This window comes from Meriones unguiculatus, chromosome 17 (assembly GCF_030254825.1).
Source record: "Meriones unguiculatus strain TT.TT164.6M chromosome 17, Bangor_MerUng_6.1, whole genome shotgun sequence".
In the NCBI taxonomy this organism is placed as follows: domain Eukaryota; kingdom Metazoa; phylum Chordata; class Mammalia; order Rodentia; family Muridae; genus Meriones; species Meriones unguiculatus.
The window spans coordinates 15,948,194-15,967,030 of record NC_083364.1 but is presented as its reverse complement, the minus strand read 5'-3'; the positions used below and the strand labels follow the sequence as shown (position 1 = coordinate 15,967,030).

At 39.8% G+C, this 18,837-nt stretch overlaps 1 protein-coding gene across 1 annotated transcript; it reads right to left on the bottom strand.

Moving 5' to 3' along the window:
* Window positions 1-13,610: 13,610 nt before the first annotated feature.
* LOC132648633 (olfactory receptor 7A17-like) lies at window positions 13,611-14,959 on the bottom strand. The gene is made up of 2 exons (XM_060370859.1): window positions 14,950-14,959; window positions 13,611-14,572 (listed from the first exon to the last, which is right to left on the bottom strand). Exon 2 carries the CDS (start codon window positions 14,568-14,570, stop codon window positions 13,611-13,613), a length of 960 nt encoding a protein of 319 aa, XP_060226842.1. The 5' UTR covers window positions 14,571-14,572; window positions 14,950-14,959.
* Between the last annotated feature and the right edge of the window lie 3,878 nt (window positions 14,960-18,837).

Here is an 18,837-nt window from a genome sequence, read left to right as displayed (position 1 = left end):
ATTGCATTGAATCTGTAGATTGCTTTTGGCAGTATGGCCATTTTCACAATGTTAATCCTACCAATCCATGAGCACGGGAGATCTTTCCATCTTCTGATATCTTCTTCGATTTCTTTCTTCAGAGACTTGAAGTTTTTCTTAAACAGGTCTTTCACTTGCTTGGTTAGAGTCACACCAAGGTACTTTATGTTATTAGTGGCTATTGTGAAGGGTGTTGTTTCCCTAATTTCTTTCTCAGCCTTTTTGTCTTTGGTATATAGGAGGGCTTCTGATTTTTTTGAGTTGATTTTGTATCCTGCCACTTTGCTGAAAGTGTTTATCAGCTGAAGGAGTTCTCTGGTTGAATTTTTGGGGTCGCTCATGTATACTATCATATCATCTGCAAATAGTGACACTTTGACCTCTTCCTTTCCGATTTGTATCCCCTTGATCTCCTTTAGTTGTCTTATTGCTCTGGCTAGGACTTCAAGTACTATGTTGAAGAGATATGGGGACAATGGACAGCCTTGTCTTGTCCCTGATTTCAGTGGGATTGATTTAAGTTTCTCTCCATTGAGTTTGATGTTAGCTATAGGCTTGCTATATATTGCCTTTACTATGTTTAGGTATGTGCCTTGTATCCCTGATCTCTCCAAGACTTTAAACATGAATGGGTGTTGGACTTTGTCAAATGCTTTTTCGGCGTCTAAGGAGATGATCCTGTGGTTTTTCTCCTTCAGTTTGTTTATGTGGTGGATTACATTGATGGATTTCCGTATGTTGAACCACCCTTGCATGCCTGGGATGAAGCCTACTTGGTCATGGTGGATGATATCTTTGATGTGTTCTTGGATTCGGTTTGCAAGTATTTTATTAAGTATTTTTGCGTCAATGTTCATAAGAGAGATAGGCCTAAAGTTCTCTTTTTTTGTTGTGTCTTTGTGTGGTTTAGGTATTAAGGTGACTGTGGCTTCATAGAATGAGTTTGGTAGTGTTCCTTCTGTTTCTATTTTGTGGAATAGCTTGAGGAGAATTGGAGTTAGCACTTCTTTGAAGGTCTTGTAGAATTCTGTGCTGAAGCCATCTGGTCCAGGGCTTTTTTTGGAGGGGAGACTGTTAATAACTGCTTCGATTTCCTTGGGAGATATAGGGCTATTCAGTCTTTCTACCTGATCTTGACTTAGTTTTGGTAGATGGAATCTTTCAAGAAAATTATCCATTTCATTCAGATTCTCAAATTTTGTGGCATATAGGCTTTTGTAGTATGACCTAATAATTGTTTGGATTTCCTCAATGTCTGTGGTTATGTCCCCATTTTCATTTCTGATTTTGCTGATCTGGATAGTTTCTCTCTGCTTTTTAGTTAGTTTGGCTAAGGGTTTGTCTATCTTGTTGATTTTCTCAAAGAACCAGCTTTTTGTTTCATTGATTCTTTGGATAGTTTTATTTGTTTCTAGTTGATTGATTTCAGCCCTTAGTTTGATTATTTCCAGCCGTCTGCTCCTCTTGGGTGTATCTGCTTCTTTTTTTTCTAGGGTTTTCAGTTGGGCCATTAAGTTGTTTGTATGTGATGTTACGAATTTCTTCTTGCAGGCACTTAGTGCTATAAATTTTCCTCTGAGCACTGCTTTCAATGTGTCCCATAAATTTGGGTATGTTGTGCCTTCCTTTTCATTGAATTCTAGGAAGTCTTTAATTTCTTTCTTTATTTCTTCCTTAACCCAGCTGTCATTGAGTAGTAAGTTGTTCAGTTTCCATGTGCGTGTCGGCTTTTTGTTGTTTCTGTTGTTGTTGAGGTGGAGCTTTAGTCCATGGTGGTCAGATAATATACAAGGGATTATTTCAATCCTTTTGTATCTGTTGAGGCTTGCTTTGTGGCCCACTATATGGTCTATTTTGGAAAAGGTTCCATGCGGTGCTGAAAAGAAGGTGTACTCTTTTGAGTTTGGGTGAAATGATCTGTAGACGTCTATTAGGTCCATTTGATTTAGGGATTCTGTGAGTGCTTTTATTTCCCTATTTGGTGTCTGTCTAGTTGATCTGTCCCTTGGTGAGAGCGGAGTGTTGAAGTCTCCGACTATTAAGGTATTAGGATCAATGTATGATTTAAGCTTTAATAATGTTTCATTTACGAATGTCGGTGCTCTTGTATTTGGGGCATAGATATTCAAGATTGTGATGTCCTCTTGGTGGATTTTTCCTTTGATGAGAATATAGTGGCCCTCCTTATCTTTTTTGATTAACTTGGGTTGAAAGTCTATTTTATTAGATATTAGGATGGCTACTCCAGCTTGTTTTCTGGAACCGTTTGCTTGAAAAACAGTTTTCCAGCCCTTTACTCTGAGGTAGTGTTTGTCTTTGTTGCATAGGTGTGTTTCTTGGATGCAACAGAATGTTGGATCCTGTTTCCTTAACCATTCTGTTAGCCTGTGTCTTTTTATTGGTGAGTTGAGTCCATTGATATTGATAGATAATAGTGACCAATGCATGTTAGTTCCTTTTGTAATGGAGTCGATGATCTAACCCTGTTTCATTGCTTGTTTTCTTTTCATTTTTGTTGGGACATTATCTGTATGCCCTGTTTTCTTGGGTGAATTTGTTTTCATTGGATTGGAGTTTTCCTTCTAGTATCTTCTGTAGGGATGGTTTGCTGTGTAGATATTGTATAAATTTAGTTTTGTCATGGAATATTTTGTTTTCTCCATCTATGTTGATTGAAAGCTTTGCAGGGTATAGTAGTCTGGGTTGACATTTGTGATCTCTTAGAGTCTCCATGATACTTGCCCAGGCCCTTCTGGCTTTCATAGTTTCTGATGAGAAGTCCGGCGTGATTCTGATAGGTCTACCTTCATATGTTACTTGGCCTTTTTCCCTTGCTGCTTTTAATATCTTTTCTTTGTTCTGTAGATTTAGTGTTTTGACTATGATGTGACGTGATGTGTTTCTTTTCTGGTCTAGTCTATTTGGAGTTCTGTAGGCCTCTTGTATATTTATGGACATCTCTTTCTTTAAGTTGGGAAAATTTTCTTCTATGATTTTCTTGAAAATATTTTCTGGACCTTGGAGTCTGGAGTCTTCTTTTTCATGAATTCCTATTATTCTTAGATTTTGTCTTTTCATAGCATCCTTGATTTCTTGGATATTTTGTGATTGGAACTTTTCTGATTTTACTTTTTCTTTGAGAGAAGTATCCATTTCTGCAAGTGTGTCTTCAGCTCCAGAGATTCTCTCTTCCATCTCTTGTATTCTGTTGGTGATGCTTACTTTTGTTGTTCCTGATCTTTTCTCCAAGTTCTCCAGCTCAAGGGTTTTCTCATTTTGTGTTTTCTTTATTGATTCTAATTCTGTTTTCATGCCTTGCACCATTTCTTTCATGTGTTTGAATTTGGATTCCTGTCTCTCTACGATGGCCTCTATTTCTTTTTTCATTTCCTTCTTATATGCCACTAATTTTTCCTCTACTTGTGTATCTATTTGTTTGGCTATGTTTGCCTGTGTTTCTTTAAGGATATTGTCTATTTCTTCTTTCTTTGCCTCCAATTGACTGGCCATCTCTTTGAAAGACTTGTTCATTTCCTCCTTATGAGCCTCAAATAATTGGGCAAGCATGGCTTTAAAATCATTTTCCTGTGCTTCTGCTGAATTGGTGTATCCACCGATTTTGGCGTTTGCTGGTGAAGTCATGATGTCCTGATTTATGTTGGAAGTGTTCTTTCGCCTACCTCTGGCCATTGGCTTATCTGAAACCTTCCCTGTTTGTTTTTGGATTCTGCAGATCAGACTGGTGCTGTCTCTCTCTGGTGTCTGGAGAGTTCTTCAGGAAGCTGAGCACTCTCAGCGTGTGCTGAGGACTAGCTGTACCTGTGGGAGGAAAGTACGCAGGCGCAAACGGGGCAAATGCAAGCGTGTGTGTGTGTGTGTGTGCGCGCGCGCGCGCGCGCGCGTGCGTGTCTGTGTGTGTAAGTGTGTGTGGATGAGTTTCTCGAGGGACAGAGTGATGGCTAATGTTGAACCCTTGAGTGTGTGGGAGGGGCTCTGCACTGTATATGTCGCAGGCGCTAATGATGATCGCAGCGCAATTTCTGGCATTAACTGTCTTAGCTCCTCAATCAGGCCCACAGGGCAGGAACTTCAATGCCCCTAGTGCCCCTCTGTTTCCCAAAGTGGGTATGTGGGTGGGAGGGGGGTTCGATGCCTGGCTTCTGATTTAGAAGGACCCAGGATCTGGGGAACTGCAGATTCTCAAGGATGCACTCACTTACAGGCAGGTCTCTTGGCCGAGATCGTGGTATCCGGGGCTCTCTGCTCTCTGGTTTGGCCCTGCTTCTTTGATGTGTTCCGCCAGTTCTGTGCTGCTGTCACTGCCAGGTTCTGAGGTCTTGCTGCAGCTGGAGATTTCAGGGTGGTCACTTCAGCAGGGATGGGGTAACCAGGCTCTCTGTTCTCTGGTTTGGCCCTGGTTAGTCTTAATCTGGAGGGCTGTGGTGCCCCGCCAGTTCAGTGCTGCTCCGCCTCCACGTTCCCCTGTAACTGGAGACTGGGTTGCTAGTCCCAAAGCTTTCTGGGAAGTCCTGGGATCTCTTCGTTGTGCTCTCCAAGCTTGGGAGGCCCAGCGCCTGGTGTGTCCAGGTTGTATGACGTTTCTGCCTGGTTTCGGTGAGTATATAGCGTATTCTCTGTCACTGTGGGATTGGGCGGGTCGTACCGTCCGTGATGGCGATCCTGCCTCTTTCTTTCTTTCTTTCCCTCCCTCCCTCCCTCCCTCCCTCCCTCCCTCCCTCCCTCCCTCCCTCGATCCCTCCCTCCCTCCCTCCCTCCCTCCCTCCCTCCCTCCCTCCCTCCCTCCCTCCCTCCCTCCCTCCCTCTCTCTCTTTCTTTCTTTCTTTCTTTCTTTCTTTCTTCTGAGACTGGGTTTCTTTGTGTAGTCTTTCTGTCCTGGACTCACTTTTTAGACCAGGCTGGTCTCAAATTCACAGAGATCTGCCTGCATCTGCCTCTATTTCATTTCTATTGCGGTGAAACAAAAACTACACAAAAGGCAGTTTAGAGAATTACATTACAAATAATTAGAAGGGAAAGTGAGAGCTTGAGACCATTTGTCACGTGATATCCACAGCCAAAAACAGAGAGAAATAAAAGAATGCATGAGCAATTGCTTGCTAATGGTGAGCTGGATTTCTCTACTCTTATATAGTTCAAGATCATTTTCCTAGACAATAGTCCTACCCAAGTTGTCTGTGTCTTCCCATATTAATTAATAAAATGCCGTACCAACAAACTCATAACAAACCCAGTACAGATATTCCCTTGCTTATATGCTATTTTTAAACCCATCTGTACTGGGTATGAGGTTACTTATGATTACATGTCCCACGTACTGAGCAGAACACCTTTAAGAAAACCACATCTCTCTCTCCTGGTAGCTACTGATTACCAATATCATCCCAGCTAAGGGTGGGACTTTGAGACAACTTCCCCTACCCATTCTGGGATTTTGTCTGGCATCAGTGCTCATGTCTTGTGTGTTATCTCCACTACTATGGGTTGAAATGGGAAGCTGCCCCTCTGTGTCTGGAAAACACTGTTTCCTTCAGATCATACCTGTGTCTCTTACAGTCTTTCCTTCCTTTCTCTTCAGCTATGATGCCTGAGGTTTGGGGAAGGTGATATGATGTAGAGGTCTCATTTAGAGGTGATCATTCTGTAGTCTAATTCTCTGCAGCTTGGACAGTTGTGAGTCTGTATTTCTGCCATTTGCTACAAAATTATGTTCACTCTTAAAGGAAAATATCAATCCATTTCATCAGGGAAGAAAGACACCTCTTTAGACTTGTTAGAAATTTTAGCAAAATTTGAGGGATATGTGTTGACTTATGGATGATTTCAGAGTTTCTACAACAGTCCACAAAGTTAGTTTTATGGTAATAAAGAATGAAGACAAGTAAAGAATAAAGGACATTGTGAGGATGCAATGCCTTCTCAACCATTTCTGATGTCATAAGACAACATAAGATATTGCCATTGAAGAACAGCTTAGTAACATAATGAATCTGCATCTTCCAGAGAAAGAAAGATGAAAAAAATATATAAAAATTGTGGGCCCAATTTTTTTAAAAAAAATTTATTTGCTCTGTGAGATTTTGGCACATACATACAATGTATTTGATCATAACCACTTCTTTGTTCTCTCATATCCTTTTACTGCATGCCTCTCCCAAGTCTATATCTTCTTTTATAAATTCATTGTAAAGTATTAAGCCCAATTGTGACTGTCCATATGTTCACATGTGTGAAGGTATGCACCAGTGCATTGTCAGCTTCCTCGAGTCCACCAACCCAAAGAAGAAAAAGCCTTCCTCTACTAGCTGCATCAACTAGGAATGAGACCAAGAACCTCTTGCTCCCTCCATGCTGGTGAAAGGTCCAGAATTTGAAATTTAATTCTTGGGGCAACATGACTGTTCTCCTGGGCAAGTTTAGACAAAGAAGTGGGCAAGATTAGACAGGCCTGCCTTGTTACAGAAAACTAACCAGGCTTGCCATTGAGGGAGTCTGTTGCCTGTCTGTCACCAGCCCCTAGCTGGTGACCAACGTCACATAACCCTGCTACTAAGAAAAATCACAAGATATGCTAATTGTTCCCCCTTTCTAAAAGGAGCAGATACCCTCCAGATGGATGGTCCAGGACCATTATGGCCTTGGTGTCTAAAATAGACCAAGGCTTGGAGAAAGCATGGAAATTCTCCACTTGTGGTGTTGCCCTTTAAAAACCCTGTTCCCCTAAACCTCAGGGCAGCCTACCTCTCTGTTTGTTGTGACCTGGGCTTCAGCTTGTATTAAACCCTTATGTGTTTGCAGGGGAGTTGATTCCTGGTGGTCTTTGTGGGTCTGAGCAGTTGGGCATAACATTTGTACTGGAACCCCCAACACTCCATGATCCAGACCCAGAGTGTCTTCTGCTGTCTGGTGAGTGTATTTTGTCTCAGTGTCTCTGTGCAAAGTTCATGTTTTTGTCTACTTTCTGTTCTTTGTTCTGAAAAACCTTGAGGTGTCCATACTTGTGTGGCCAGCAAGACTTGATTACAGCTAAATGTGCCAGTAGATCACAGCTGCCAAAGTCAGGAAGACATTTTTCACTTCATCATCCGTTTTTTGGTGGGCACTTGAGAAGGGTCCTACTGTCAGGTGGTGGTTCATCTAAAGGCCCATGCATCTGAGCTCAATTTACAGAATGACTACATGGCCTTTATAGAATATACCCACTGCTCTGGGCCTCAATGGCAGGGAAACCAGAGTGAGAATCTGAAGGTCCATGAGTCTGTGCTTAATTTACAGAGTGGCTACATGGGCATTAGTTTGTGCTTGCCTTTCTAATTTTGTTCCTTGTGCTTGTGAATCTTTGTATTAGACTGTGGAACTGTGATGGATGCCAGGGGACAGAGTGCTTCTAACTTCCTAGACATAAGTCTTGCCCATGTCTGGGAGGCCCTGGTCTGGCAGGTCTCTGCCACAGCTCTGATATCTGGTGATGTAGGTATTCCTGGATTGCTTGGGAATGTGGCCCACCCATGGAGAGGCTTCTGTGTAGACAAGCAGCTTTTAAAGATGCAACAGCAGCTTCTCAGGTAAGAAAGCTACAAGTCTCTATGGTCATAAGAATTGGATTCAACGGGTAGCAAGATGTTCCTCCCTTGAAATTACAGCTAAAAGAAGTACAAATAAGTTTTATAGTTCTGTCTGTTTTGAATATAGAATTTCCTGTGTTTGGTGTGTCTTGGTTACTGATTATTGGTTATTGGACATGTGAAGATTATACATAATTTCTGTCCTGTCTTAAAAACTAGGCTTATAAAAAATAAAGTTTGAAATTCTGTTCATATAAGTTATTTAAGTTGCATCTCTATGTGTTTGTATATAAGAACTTTTCTTGCTGGCAGTCAAAGTTCATAACATCAAAATAATACATTTGGAATCAGTTTTAGAGGCACTGAATTGTTTGCACTGATAAAACTTGGTTTTGACTTTTAAAATTATAGTTTTTCTTTGTGACTTCACTCCTAAAAAGGGTACTTTATTTTGATATTGCCAAAACAGGTTACTTCTAAAAATGTTGCATGAACAGTTTTTGAAGGATGTTTAAGGCTATGAGACATTTACAGATTATCAGGCATTTTCAAATAATGACGTTCGGCAGTCTAATAAAGAAGTTGGGACAGTTTCTTAACCCTTTATGTAGAGGACAAAAGACCTTGGTATTTATTTTATTAATTTGACCAAATTAAACCAAGCCATACTGTTTAAACCAATTAAGAAAATTGCAGTTTTTACAGTGTACCATGTCAGAGTGGTAAAAGCCATGGGATTACTTAATAAAGATATGATGAGAAAGATTTTATGAAAGTTTTTATGTTACCTGAAAAGCAAGTGAAAATGTCTGGGTAAACCAGAAGAACAGAGCTAGGAAAAGCTAACCTGAAGGTATATAGAATGTTATAGAAGGTTAGAGTATGTATGGAAAGCCAGAGGGCATATGAACTGTATTTGCTTTGGTTTTTCATACCTGCAAATATGGTTTAAGAAAGAACTTTGAAATATGTTGCTCTTCATTTACAAGTCTGGTGTTTCTTCAATGCAATATGGTAGGATCAGTAAGACTTGCTAGTCCCTCAATGAACTGTATCTGATTGAGGGTTTGCTTTAATTTTAGTTCAGAAAGATATTTAATGACTGCAGTTGATTACAAGATTGAGCTTTACCTAGTCTTTTGTTTCTGTTTTCAAGGTTAAGTCTATGATGGGTAAGCACAACGTTTGCCTATATAGATATACTTAAAATAGATATGGTCCTATAATACTCATCTAAGGAATATGCCAGAATTAGAGATTATAACATTCTGCTTTATAGGATGCAGTTTAGAGCAGATAAAGATAGAAAAAGAATAACTCAGATATGCTGGCTTGAGGAAGCTTGTCAAAGACCTGATGAATATGCCATTTAATATGTGTAACCTGTTGTAGGTGGTTATTAATATTTACTATTGTTTTATCTTCTTGTAAAGCTTGCTGCTAATCTTAAACAGCTGTATAACCAAATCACCGAACAGAGACTGGGTTTTTAGTTAACTTAGAACACAATCCTGGGCAATATTTACTCCCTCCTAAACCTCCAAGCCCTCAGTTTCCTAACATTTAGATTTCCCACAGTATACTTGCTTTTTGTGAAATCTTAGGTCTGGTTCATGCTCCAAGTCCTCCAAGCTCTCTCCTCTCGCTCTGCTCTCCTCGTGCTCTCCTCTCCTCAAGCTTCTCCTCCTTCTCGCCTCTTCCTGTTCTCTAGCTCCTCCCCTCTTTCCTGTCCTCTGGCACCTCCCATTGCACAACATTGTATCTAGTTGCTTTATTTGTGTCCTGTTTACACAAGAGTTGAGACAGGATGCTTATAATGAGTATCACAATGCAATATCCAGATTGAAACCAGAGAGTTGGGGGTGGGAAAATCAGCATTTGAATTAACAAGGGTAAGGCCTATACATTTTAAAAGAACATTATACCAACAGTAATCTTATTATGACATAGTCCCAAAATGTTGGCAGTAACTCCCTATGGTCTCCAGGAATATTTGGGCACAACGATAGACAATGCAACTCTGGATTGTGGTATGATAACCTCTGGGCGAGAGTGCCCCACCTGGCTCACCACTAGAGCCCAACCTAAAATGTGGACACCTGGAGAGTCATTGTATTATGTTGCTGAATGCAAGGTGAGGTTGATCTCTCATGTTCTTTTTCCACAGAGTCAGTCTCTCATCTTCTGTGCCTGATGACCAGACTGACTCTGCTCATGATGTCATAAGACCATAAGAACTAGGAACAACTGCCTAGGTGGTGGAATGACTAGTTGTCACTCTCATTTTGATTGGTACACAGATTGGTACATTTATTTGGCTTATAATTATCCATCTCAGGTCTCTGATCACATTGATGGCTAAGCTAAGATATTGGTAGCTTTGCAGCTAAAGAGCAGACATTAGCTCATTTGTCAGTTCATTAGCTATTTAGAACCACTAGGTACTAGATCTTTTATTCAGAAACGCAAACCGATTTGCTTTGCTCACTGGCTTCATGTTAATTGCCTTGTCTTATGATGAATAACTGGATAGAATATATAAGATTTATGTAAGTTTAGAGAATATGAAAATTTAAGTCATGAGGATATAAAAATTATTTAAGAGTCTAGGAAAATGTTTCAAAGTTGGTAAATGCAAAAAAGATTAAGAGGTCTAAATAAATGTTTTAAGATACATAAATATAAATTACAATAATATAAAAATAATTTAAAGCATATTAAAATAGAAAATATTTCAGATTTTTCTCCCCGTCTCTTCTATCAATGTGCTTATGTTGTTATAAGATTTCAGAAGTTCAGAGTTATGACATTGATCAATAGAGTTTGGGTAAGCTGATGGAATACTGACTGCTTATTATCCAGTCACAAGCTTGAGATTTTAATTTCCTTTTCATTGTCTTCTGGAGACAGACATAAAGTTTACTTCTCATCATGCTAAAACCTTTTGTCTAATGTGTTATCTAACCCAAAAGCCATCGCTTTTATTAGGCCTTAATGGCATGAGTCTACTTCTGCTGTCTGGTACACACTTTTTACCTCATTTTTCTAAAGTATGGATCTGTATACAATGGTGATACTAATATACTTCCTTTTGTAAACTAAAATTCATATGAGTTTCAGGAAATCAAAAAGTCAGAAGACCTGGATCTGGAATAGCTCTAATTGTCCCCAGATGAGTTTTGCCTTTTGTCTTGGGATTCCACACTTTCCCCAATTACTAGACAAATTTTAACTTCTGTCTCTAGTCGGAATTTGTCTCAGCAGATTTTCACCTGGTTGACAGACTCCACTTGGGGATCAGTTATGGACTGCAAGCTGAAGTCTAGACTTGCTGGAAGCTGGCATGATTGCTCCCTTTCTTCAGTTGGATCAACTATCCAGATGCTTCTGAGGACTGCCACATATCCCAGCCTTTGACTGGCATTTCAGCTGTCCTAGCCCCTGATGCCAACAAACCTATTGTCAGCATTGAAGAGGTTTCAGAAGAAGAGACGTTTAGCCCCTAATCGTGCCTCATAGGCTTAAATGATATATTGATAGGGCCCTTCAACCCTTCAACATAAGGATAAATAGTCTGAACACATCTTGAGGATTCCAGGCAAGAATCCTCATAAAAAGGGGCAACGAGAGGTCCAAAATTTGAAATTAAATTTCTGGGCAACATGACTGTGGTCCTGGGCACAAGTTTATAGACAAAGAAGCAGACAAGTTGAGACAGACCTGCCCTGCTGCAGAAAAGTAACCAGGCTTGCCATTGAGAGAGTCTGTTGCCTAGCAATGCATCCAAATAGCCTCTTAGCTGGTGACAAAGGTTTCATAGCCCTGCTACTAAAAATATCACAAAATGTGCTAATTGTTTCCCCTTTCTAACAGGAGCAGATATTCTCCACATGGATGGGCCAGGACCTTTATGGCCTGGGTGCCTAAAATAGACCAAATCATGGAGAAGGCTTGGAAATTCCCAGCTGATGGTTTTGTCCTTTAAAACCCTCTTCCCCCGACCTCAGGGCTGCATAGTTCTCTGTTTCTATAGAGAGCTTGTGCCCTGGGCTCAAGCTTTTATTAAACCTTCATGTGTTTGCAGCAGAGTCAATTCCTGGTGGTCTTTGTGGGTCTCATGAACTGGGCATAACACTGGAATGATGGCCGGTAAGTGTTGTTTGACACTCTTGCCAATGAGATGTGAACAGATACCTACCTACTCCAGATAGGGCATCAAGGACAGGTCAAAGTAAGGGTATAACCAACATTCAATTTGGTGAACCAAAGAATTTTATTGATATTGTTTACAAGAATGTGGGTGATAGCTTACTTACAGGAGCAAAAATGAATCAAAGACAGGTACATCAACAAAGTGAACCACAGCTCATGAAAACTGAAAAGCTAGAGCATAGTTCTTAACCGTAGGCAGCTTGACAGGTTGAAGAGTGTCCTTCACAGGCAGCTCATTGGTTCCAAGTATTTCAAAGGCAGGTTTGTTGCTCTCTTCTTTTAATATTCTCAGCTGGTCTGAGCCCCTTCTAAGCAGCTTAATTTATTAGAGAGCAACCTAAGCAGCAGAGTTTGTCTCCAAGTGTCTCTTGACAGTCCTAACTGCTTATATACATGTATACAGAAGAGGTCTTGTGAGCTTAGTCAGTTTCATGAACTTCCTGAAGCTATTTTGACTTGGTTACTTTCTAAATTTAAGAAGCTTCCCTATAGGACAAAGTATTTCACTTACATTTAGAACATCCTATTTGTTCACCTCCCTGCAAACATCTGTGCTAAGGGGCTTTCCTCCAAGATAGACAGTTCTATTCTTGGAAGAAATTTCTACAATGTGAGAGCTTATGCAGTTTTTATACAGGCAACCACAGATGCTGTGTTTTCATAAATATAATAGCCCTGTCACACCAGAAGACAGTTTTCCTGTATCTGCTCCCAACCCTTTCTTACAACTTTTTACTTGACTCAGGGGTGCTTAAATTATTGGATGCCCTACAATTTATGTACCCTACTGACCAAGTGGAATTATATCTATAGGAGGAGCATAATTTAAAGATACTGTTTAGTAAAAGAAAAATCATAACTTATCACTTGTTATTCTAAAATAAATAATTCTTAAAAGACACCCCTGACTCTATTAATGATACTCTTCTATGCTTGAAGTCAAGATTCTAGCATAACTGTCTTTTGAGAGAGTCCACCCACAAGCAGATTGAAACAGATGCTGAGACCTATAGCCAAACAATAGGCTGAGCTTGGGGAATCTTGTGGAAGGGTGGGGGCAAGGATAGAAGTTTGTAGAGGGGTCAAGAACTCCTCAAGGAGACCAACAGATTCATCTACCCTAGGCCCATAGGGCCTCAAAGAGATTGAAGCATCAACTAAAGAGGATGCATCAACTGGACCTAGACCCACAACATATATGTAACTGATGGGAATCTTGGTCTTCATGTGGGTCCACTAGCAAAGAGAATGAGTATTGTCTCTGACATGGACTTTGTTATCTGATTTTGAATCACTTTTTCCTAATTGGGATGTCTTGCCTAGCATTGGTAGAAGAGGATGAGTTTAGTGCCGATATGACTTGGTGTGTCAGGGAGGGTTGGTGGGGAGCGCCCCTTTTCTGAAGAGAAGAGTAGGGGGTAAATGGGGAAGATAGTGGCACCAGTGGGACAATGTGGAAAGGAGGAGGAGGCTGAGATAATAATGTAAAATGAATAAATAAATAAATTTAATTAAAAAAGAAGTCTCAGCTGTTTCCTGGTTAGAATGGCAGTTTCTAGAGGATTTGATCCATGATGGGTATTTTTATTTAAGAAAAGACAAATTGACAAATTAAAACATAGTTAACAGAAAGAAACTCTAAGCTTCATTTAAAATAAAAAGCAATTGTATGAGAAAGCTGATATAATAAAGAAATTAGAGGAAATAGGGAAAGTAAGTTTTATCACAATATATGACTAATGGACTACAATTGTTAATTCTATAATCCTGTGTCCCACAAACATGAGTATACAACTATGAAGGTAAGTCCATTGGTCTTTTTCTAGTTATCTGCCATAAAACTATTTTCAGAGCCTTCTTCATGTCATTATTCCTTAGACTATAGATAAATGGGTTCAGCATGGGGGTGACCACTGTGTACATCAATGAAGCCATTGCAGTGTCATGTGGGTTTTGTGTCACAGCAGAACTGAGGTACACTCCCAGGAGGGTACAATAAAATAAGGAGACCACTGACAGGTGAGATGCACAGGTTGAAAATGCTTTGTACTTGCCCTGAGCTGAGGAGATTGCCCTAATGGAGGACACTATCTTAGAGTAGGAGTAAAGGATACCAGAGAGAGGGCCCACAGCCAGTAACATGGCTGTAATGTAAATGACTATGTCATTAAGAAAGGTGTCAGAACAGGCCTGGTGTACAACCTGATTAAGTTCACAGTAAAAGTGAGGAATTTCCAAGTTTGTGCAGAATGACAGCCGCAGCACCAAAAAGCTGTGTAACAAGGAATTCAGAACACCTATGATCCAGCATGCCAGTACCAGTAATCCACAGCGTCTTGTGTTCATGATGATCATGTAATGCAGGGGGTGACAGATGGCCACATAGCGGTCATAGGCCATCACAGTCAGCAGAAAGATATCTAACCCTGAAAAAAGCAGTAAGAAGTACATCTGGGTGATGCAGCATGCATAGGTGATGACCTTGCTCTGTGTCTGAATGTTCACCAGCATCTGTGGAACAGTGGTGGAAGTGAAGCAGATGTCCACAAAGGACAGATTGGAGAGGAAGATATACATGGGTGTGTGCAGGTGGGAGTCTACAATGATGGCCATGATGATGAATAGGTTGCCAAAGACAGTCACTAGGTACATGGACAGGAACAGTCCAAATATGAGAGGCTGAATTTGAGGCTGATTCTCTGAAAATCCCAGAAGAAGGAATTCTGAGAGCTGAGTGTCATTTCCTGGTTCCATGTGTGTTTGATATACCTATTAAAAGAAGAATTTGGGAAGGACTCGTTGACCCATCAATAAACTGACATCAATTCTTCCTCCTTCCTTTCTTCTTTTTCTGTTCCCTCCCTCCCTCTCTACCTCCTTTCTTCAGTTTTCCTTCCCTTCTTCCTTCCTTTAATTCATAGCATGGATCACTGTACCCTTTTAGTGCTACCCATATATTCATGGGTGTGATGATATCCACTGAGGCAGAGGCGTGGTCAACCTACCATTAGGAAAAACCAGAATCTCCTCAGCAGCCATTAGCTGCAAAAGACTCCTCAGCAAGAGATGAGGCCTTGTCATCCCCTCCCTCCTCATGCAGGCATGTTTACTGGTTTGATTTTGTGCAGGCCATGTGAAGGACACCATAGCTACTCTAAGTTAATTAGTTCACTGGCTTTGTCACATCCAGAAGCCACTATTTTACAGCAGTCTTTCCTGTTCTCAGCATCTTACTATCTGTTTCCTTTTCTGGGGTGTTCCCTGAGCCTAGTGGGGTGACCTGTGCTATAGTAATTTTATTTAGAGCTGAGTATTCTGTACACATTTTTTTTCTCTATAATTTCCCAGTAAAGAGTTTTATATTATCCTCTCTGCATTGATAAAAGAAGCTTTCTTATGGAAACTAACAATTTCCCTGATTTATGGACATACTGACCATAAAAATATTCAGAAGAAAATGTTATGTTCTTATGTTATTTTATGTTCAAAACAATAGCAGCAGGTTTTTACCCTGGAACCCATGAATGTCCTAGCCAACAGGTTCTTGGCCAAGCAACTTAGTCAGGCTCACTACCCATTAGGTTACCCTACAAGCCCAATCTTGTGGAGATGCAAAATTTATTTCTCTATTTTATATGAACCTCCTGAGGAGATTTATTTATTGTGTTATCTCTGATTAGTAATCCTGTCTTATACTCAACATCTGTCAAAAGTCTGTATATCAATGAACTTTAGGACTGTGACATTCTCCTGCCCCCCCTCCATTTTTGACTCTCTTGATTATAAACTCTCCCCTAATTTGGACTTTTAACACACACACCTGGAATGGAGACACAGATAAGTGGAGCTGCCAACTTTCATTAAAGAAGCTCATTTTTTTTTTAAGTAGACAGAGACTATTACAGAAAGCCACAACTGGTCAAAAGTCAAAGAATCACTAACTGTAGATGTCCAACCTAAGGGATGCATCACAACTACATGCATTTCTTAGGGAACATCACTGGAGATAGGGAAAAAAGATTGTAAAATCCAGAGGATTAGAGAATTTGGGGCATTTTCTAGATATTACCAGGGAAGTAAATGCTTGGTTATCCAAGTCCATAAGCTCGGTCTTAAAATCATATACATATAAGCAATAATTAACAAGCTCAGCCAGTTGCATCTATATATCTATAGACACACACACACACACACACACACACACACACACACACACACACATAACCAGGAAAAAAGTCATTACTTTGAGAGGCAGAGGAAACATGGGAGGAACTGGAGAGTAGATTGGGGGAGATGAAAATGATGAAATTATATTTTATTTAAATAAGAAATCTTAAATAAAATTTCATTTAAAACTCCTTTGATGCATTCAAGAAATAAAAGCTTAATATGGCCAATATCTAGACATTATCTAGATAATGATGAAATGTCAAGACAAACACAATACCTACAATACAATGAAGATTAAGTACAAGCAAATATTTCTTTAGTATGTATCATACCAGATGGCGCCAATGGTGTATCCAAACTTTTTTGACTATAACAAATTATCCCAGAGTCAACTTCTACCCACAAAACCTGAATAGCTTCCTCCCATTCTGTTTTTATCACATTATACACGCGGTCTGGTCATATCTTGCGTCTGGTTCATTTCTCTTGATGTTTTTTGGTCTTCTTTCAGATCTCTGCTCCCACTCCCTTCTTTCTCCTCTCTTCCAGATCAGGATGTCCCACCCTATTCTCTTCATTGCTCAGCATTGGCTGGTTGTTTTTATTGGCAATACAGAGAAAGAAAGGTAGCATGCTTACACAAAGGTGAGACAGGCTATGCTTAGAATAAGCATCACAATGCAATGTCCAGATTGAAACCAGTGAGTGGGGTAGAGAAGTCAACATTTGAATAAACCAGTGTAAACTGTATGCTTTCTACAAGAACATTATACCCAAAGATGCATAAACCTGGTTTGATGGTACTCATCTGTAAATACAATTGTCCAAACAGGTTGAGGCAGAAAATGGCATGAGCATGGAAACTTGATACCAGCCTGGATAATAGTGAGACCCCTATTATAAATTTTACTTAAGAAGTTTGATGTATATGGGTTCCATCACTGGCACACACACAAAAAAAAAAAGACCTAGGAATCTTCACTGATGTGGAAACTTCAAAACACAGGTGTTGATGTGTTTGAACATTAACAAATTGATTCCATGGGAATTCCTTGAAACGAAGTGCATCTATTTTTATTCTACAGACTTCCTTGAGTTCTAGCCTCTGTAATTTGTTCAGGTCTTAAACAGATAGTCCTCAAGATTCCTTTCTCTAAAACCTGCTTTTACACAGCTAAATCACAAAAACCCACACTCTCTTTTTCTCTTTTTGCCTCTCCCACCCTCCATCCTTCTCTCTTTATCTCTTTCTACCCTCCCAAAGGACAGAGAAAGTCATGTAAATTTTGTCGTGTTTAGTTTTTAACTGTCAATTTGACACAACCTAGTATCACCTGGACTTAAAGTCTTAACTGAGGAATTGACTAAATCAGGTTGGTCTGTAGGCATCTCTGCACAGGATTGTCTTGTTTATTAATTGATGTGGGAAGAACATGTGGATGGAGCACTTTCTAGATAGGGGTGCTCTAAATTATATAATATAGGAGAAAGCCAGTGAGTAAGTCACCCTATACCTATTTGTTTCCCATTGTCTTTGATAGTGGATATGATGTGGCTAGCTTCTTCAAGTTCCTGTCAGTGTCACTTCTATGCTATAATGGACCATAATGCAGAATTTTGAACTGGATCAACCTGTTTCTCTTTGAAGCTTCTTCTTTTCTGAGTATTTTTTTTTTTCACAGAAATACACATAGAACTTGAACAAAAACCACTTCTTCTTACACCTGGCCATACAAGACAAATTGTCCCTGCCACATCGTCTTTCTGTTTCTTTAAAGCCATGTCAACTTTTCTGTTCCAAGAAACATTTCATTGTGCATAAATGCTATGGGTTCTATTTTAATATATGGATTCACGAATACAATGTATTTTGGTATATCCCCCAATCCTTTCTCTTAGGCTTTTTCTGCCCCCTTGCTCTGAATAGCTTGTTACTCCTCTCAGGACATTAGCAATTTTATTATATTATTTTACTTATTCACTCATTTAGTATGTGTTTGTGTGTGTGTGTGTGTGTGTGTGTGCTACACACACAGACAGAAGTGGTGATCAGTTCTCTACTCTTGTCATCAGGCATGGCAGCAAGCACCTGCATCTGTGAGCCTTCTTCAAGGCCCATTCCATGACTTTTAGAAATAGAGTTTGCATACATGAGAGGCTTATGTAATAATTAAATAACTGCTCAGTAAAGAGGGAGGGAAAGTAAGTAGATTTGACAAATGAAAACAATGAAATGAGCTGATTCCCATCAGACCAGAAAGAAAAGTAGCTTCCTTGGTCATTCAGATGTTCTGCCTCTTATTCTATCTCATGACATCCAGAAAATATAGTAAATGAGAAAAATAATTTACCCCAAACCAAAAGTAACATTCGCTATTGTGGAGACGCTTAATAATGCACACTTTAAAAAGAAAAACATAGCAACATAAATAAGCCCACAATTCAACATAAGGAACATGGTCAGGGAGATGACTCGGTGGGTAAATGCACCTACTGCCAAGTCTGACAGGCTGAGATGACTATCTGAGATCCTTGTGATGGGAATAGTCCATTCCTGAAAGTTATTCTGTGACACACACACACACACACACACAGACACACACACACCATAGTGTGTGGTACCATTGTGTGTGAACTAAAGAACATTTTCATAAACAGAAGAAACATACGAAGATTGGAGTGTTTACCTATGAAACCACAAAAAGGTTATTTTCCTTTGTTCCATATTTGTTTGACCTAATAATTATATGTGGTGTGACAGTGGGTCAGGAATATAATGCCTCAATTTTTTCATGTATTATCTTGTCTTTCTTAGCATTAAGATTTTCGTCCTTTCCTCTTTTTAGATAAG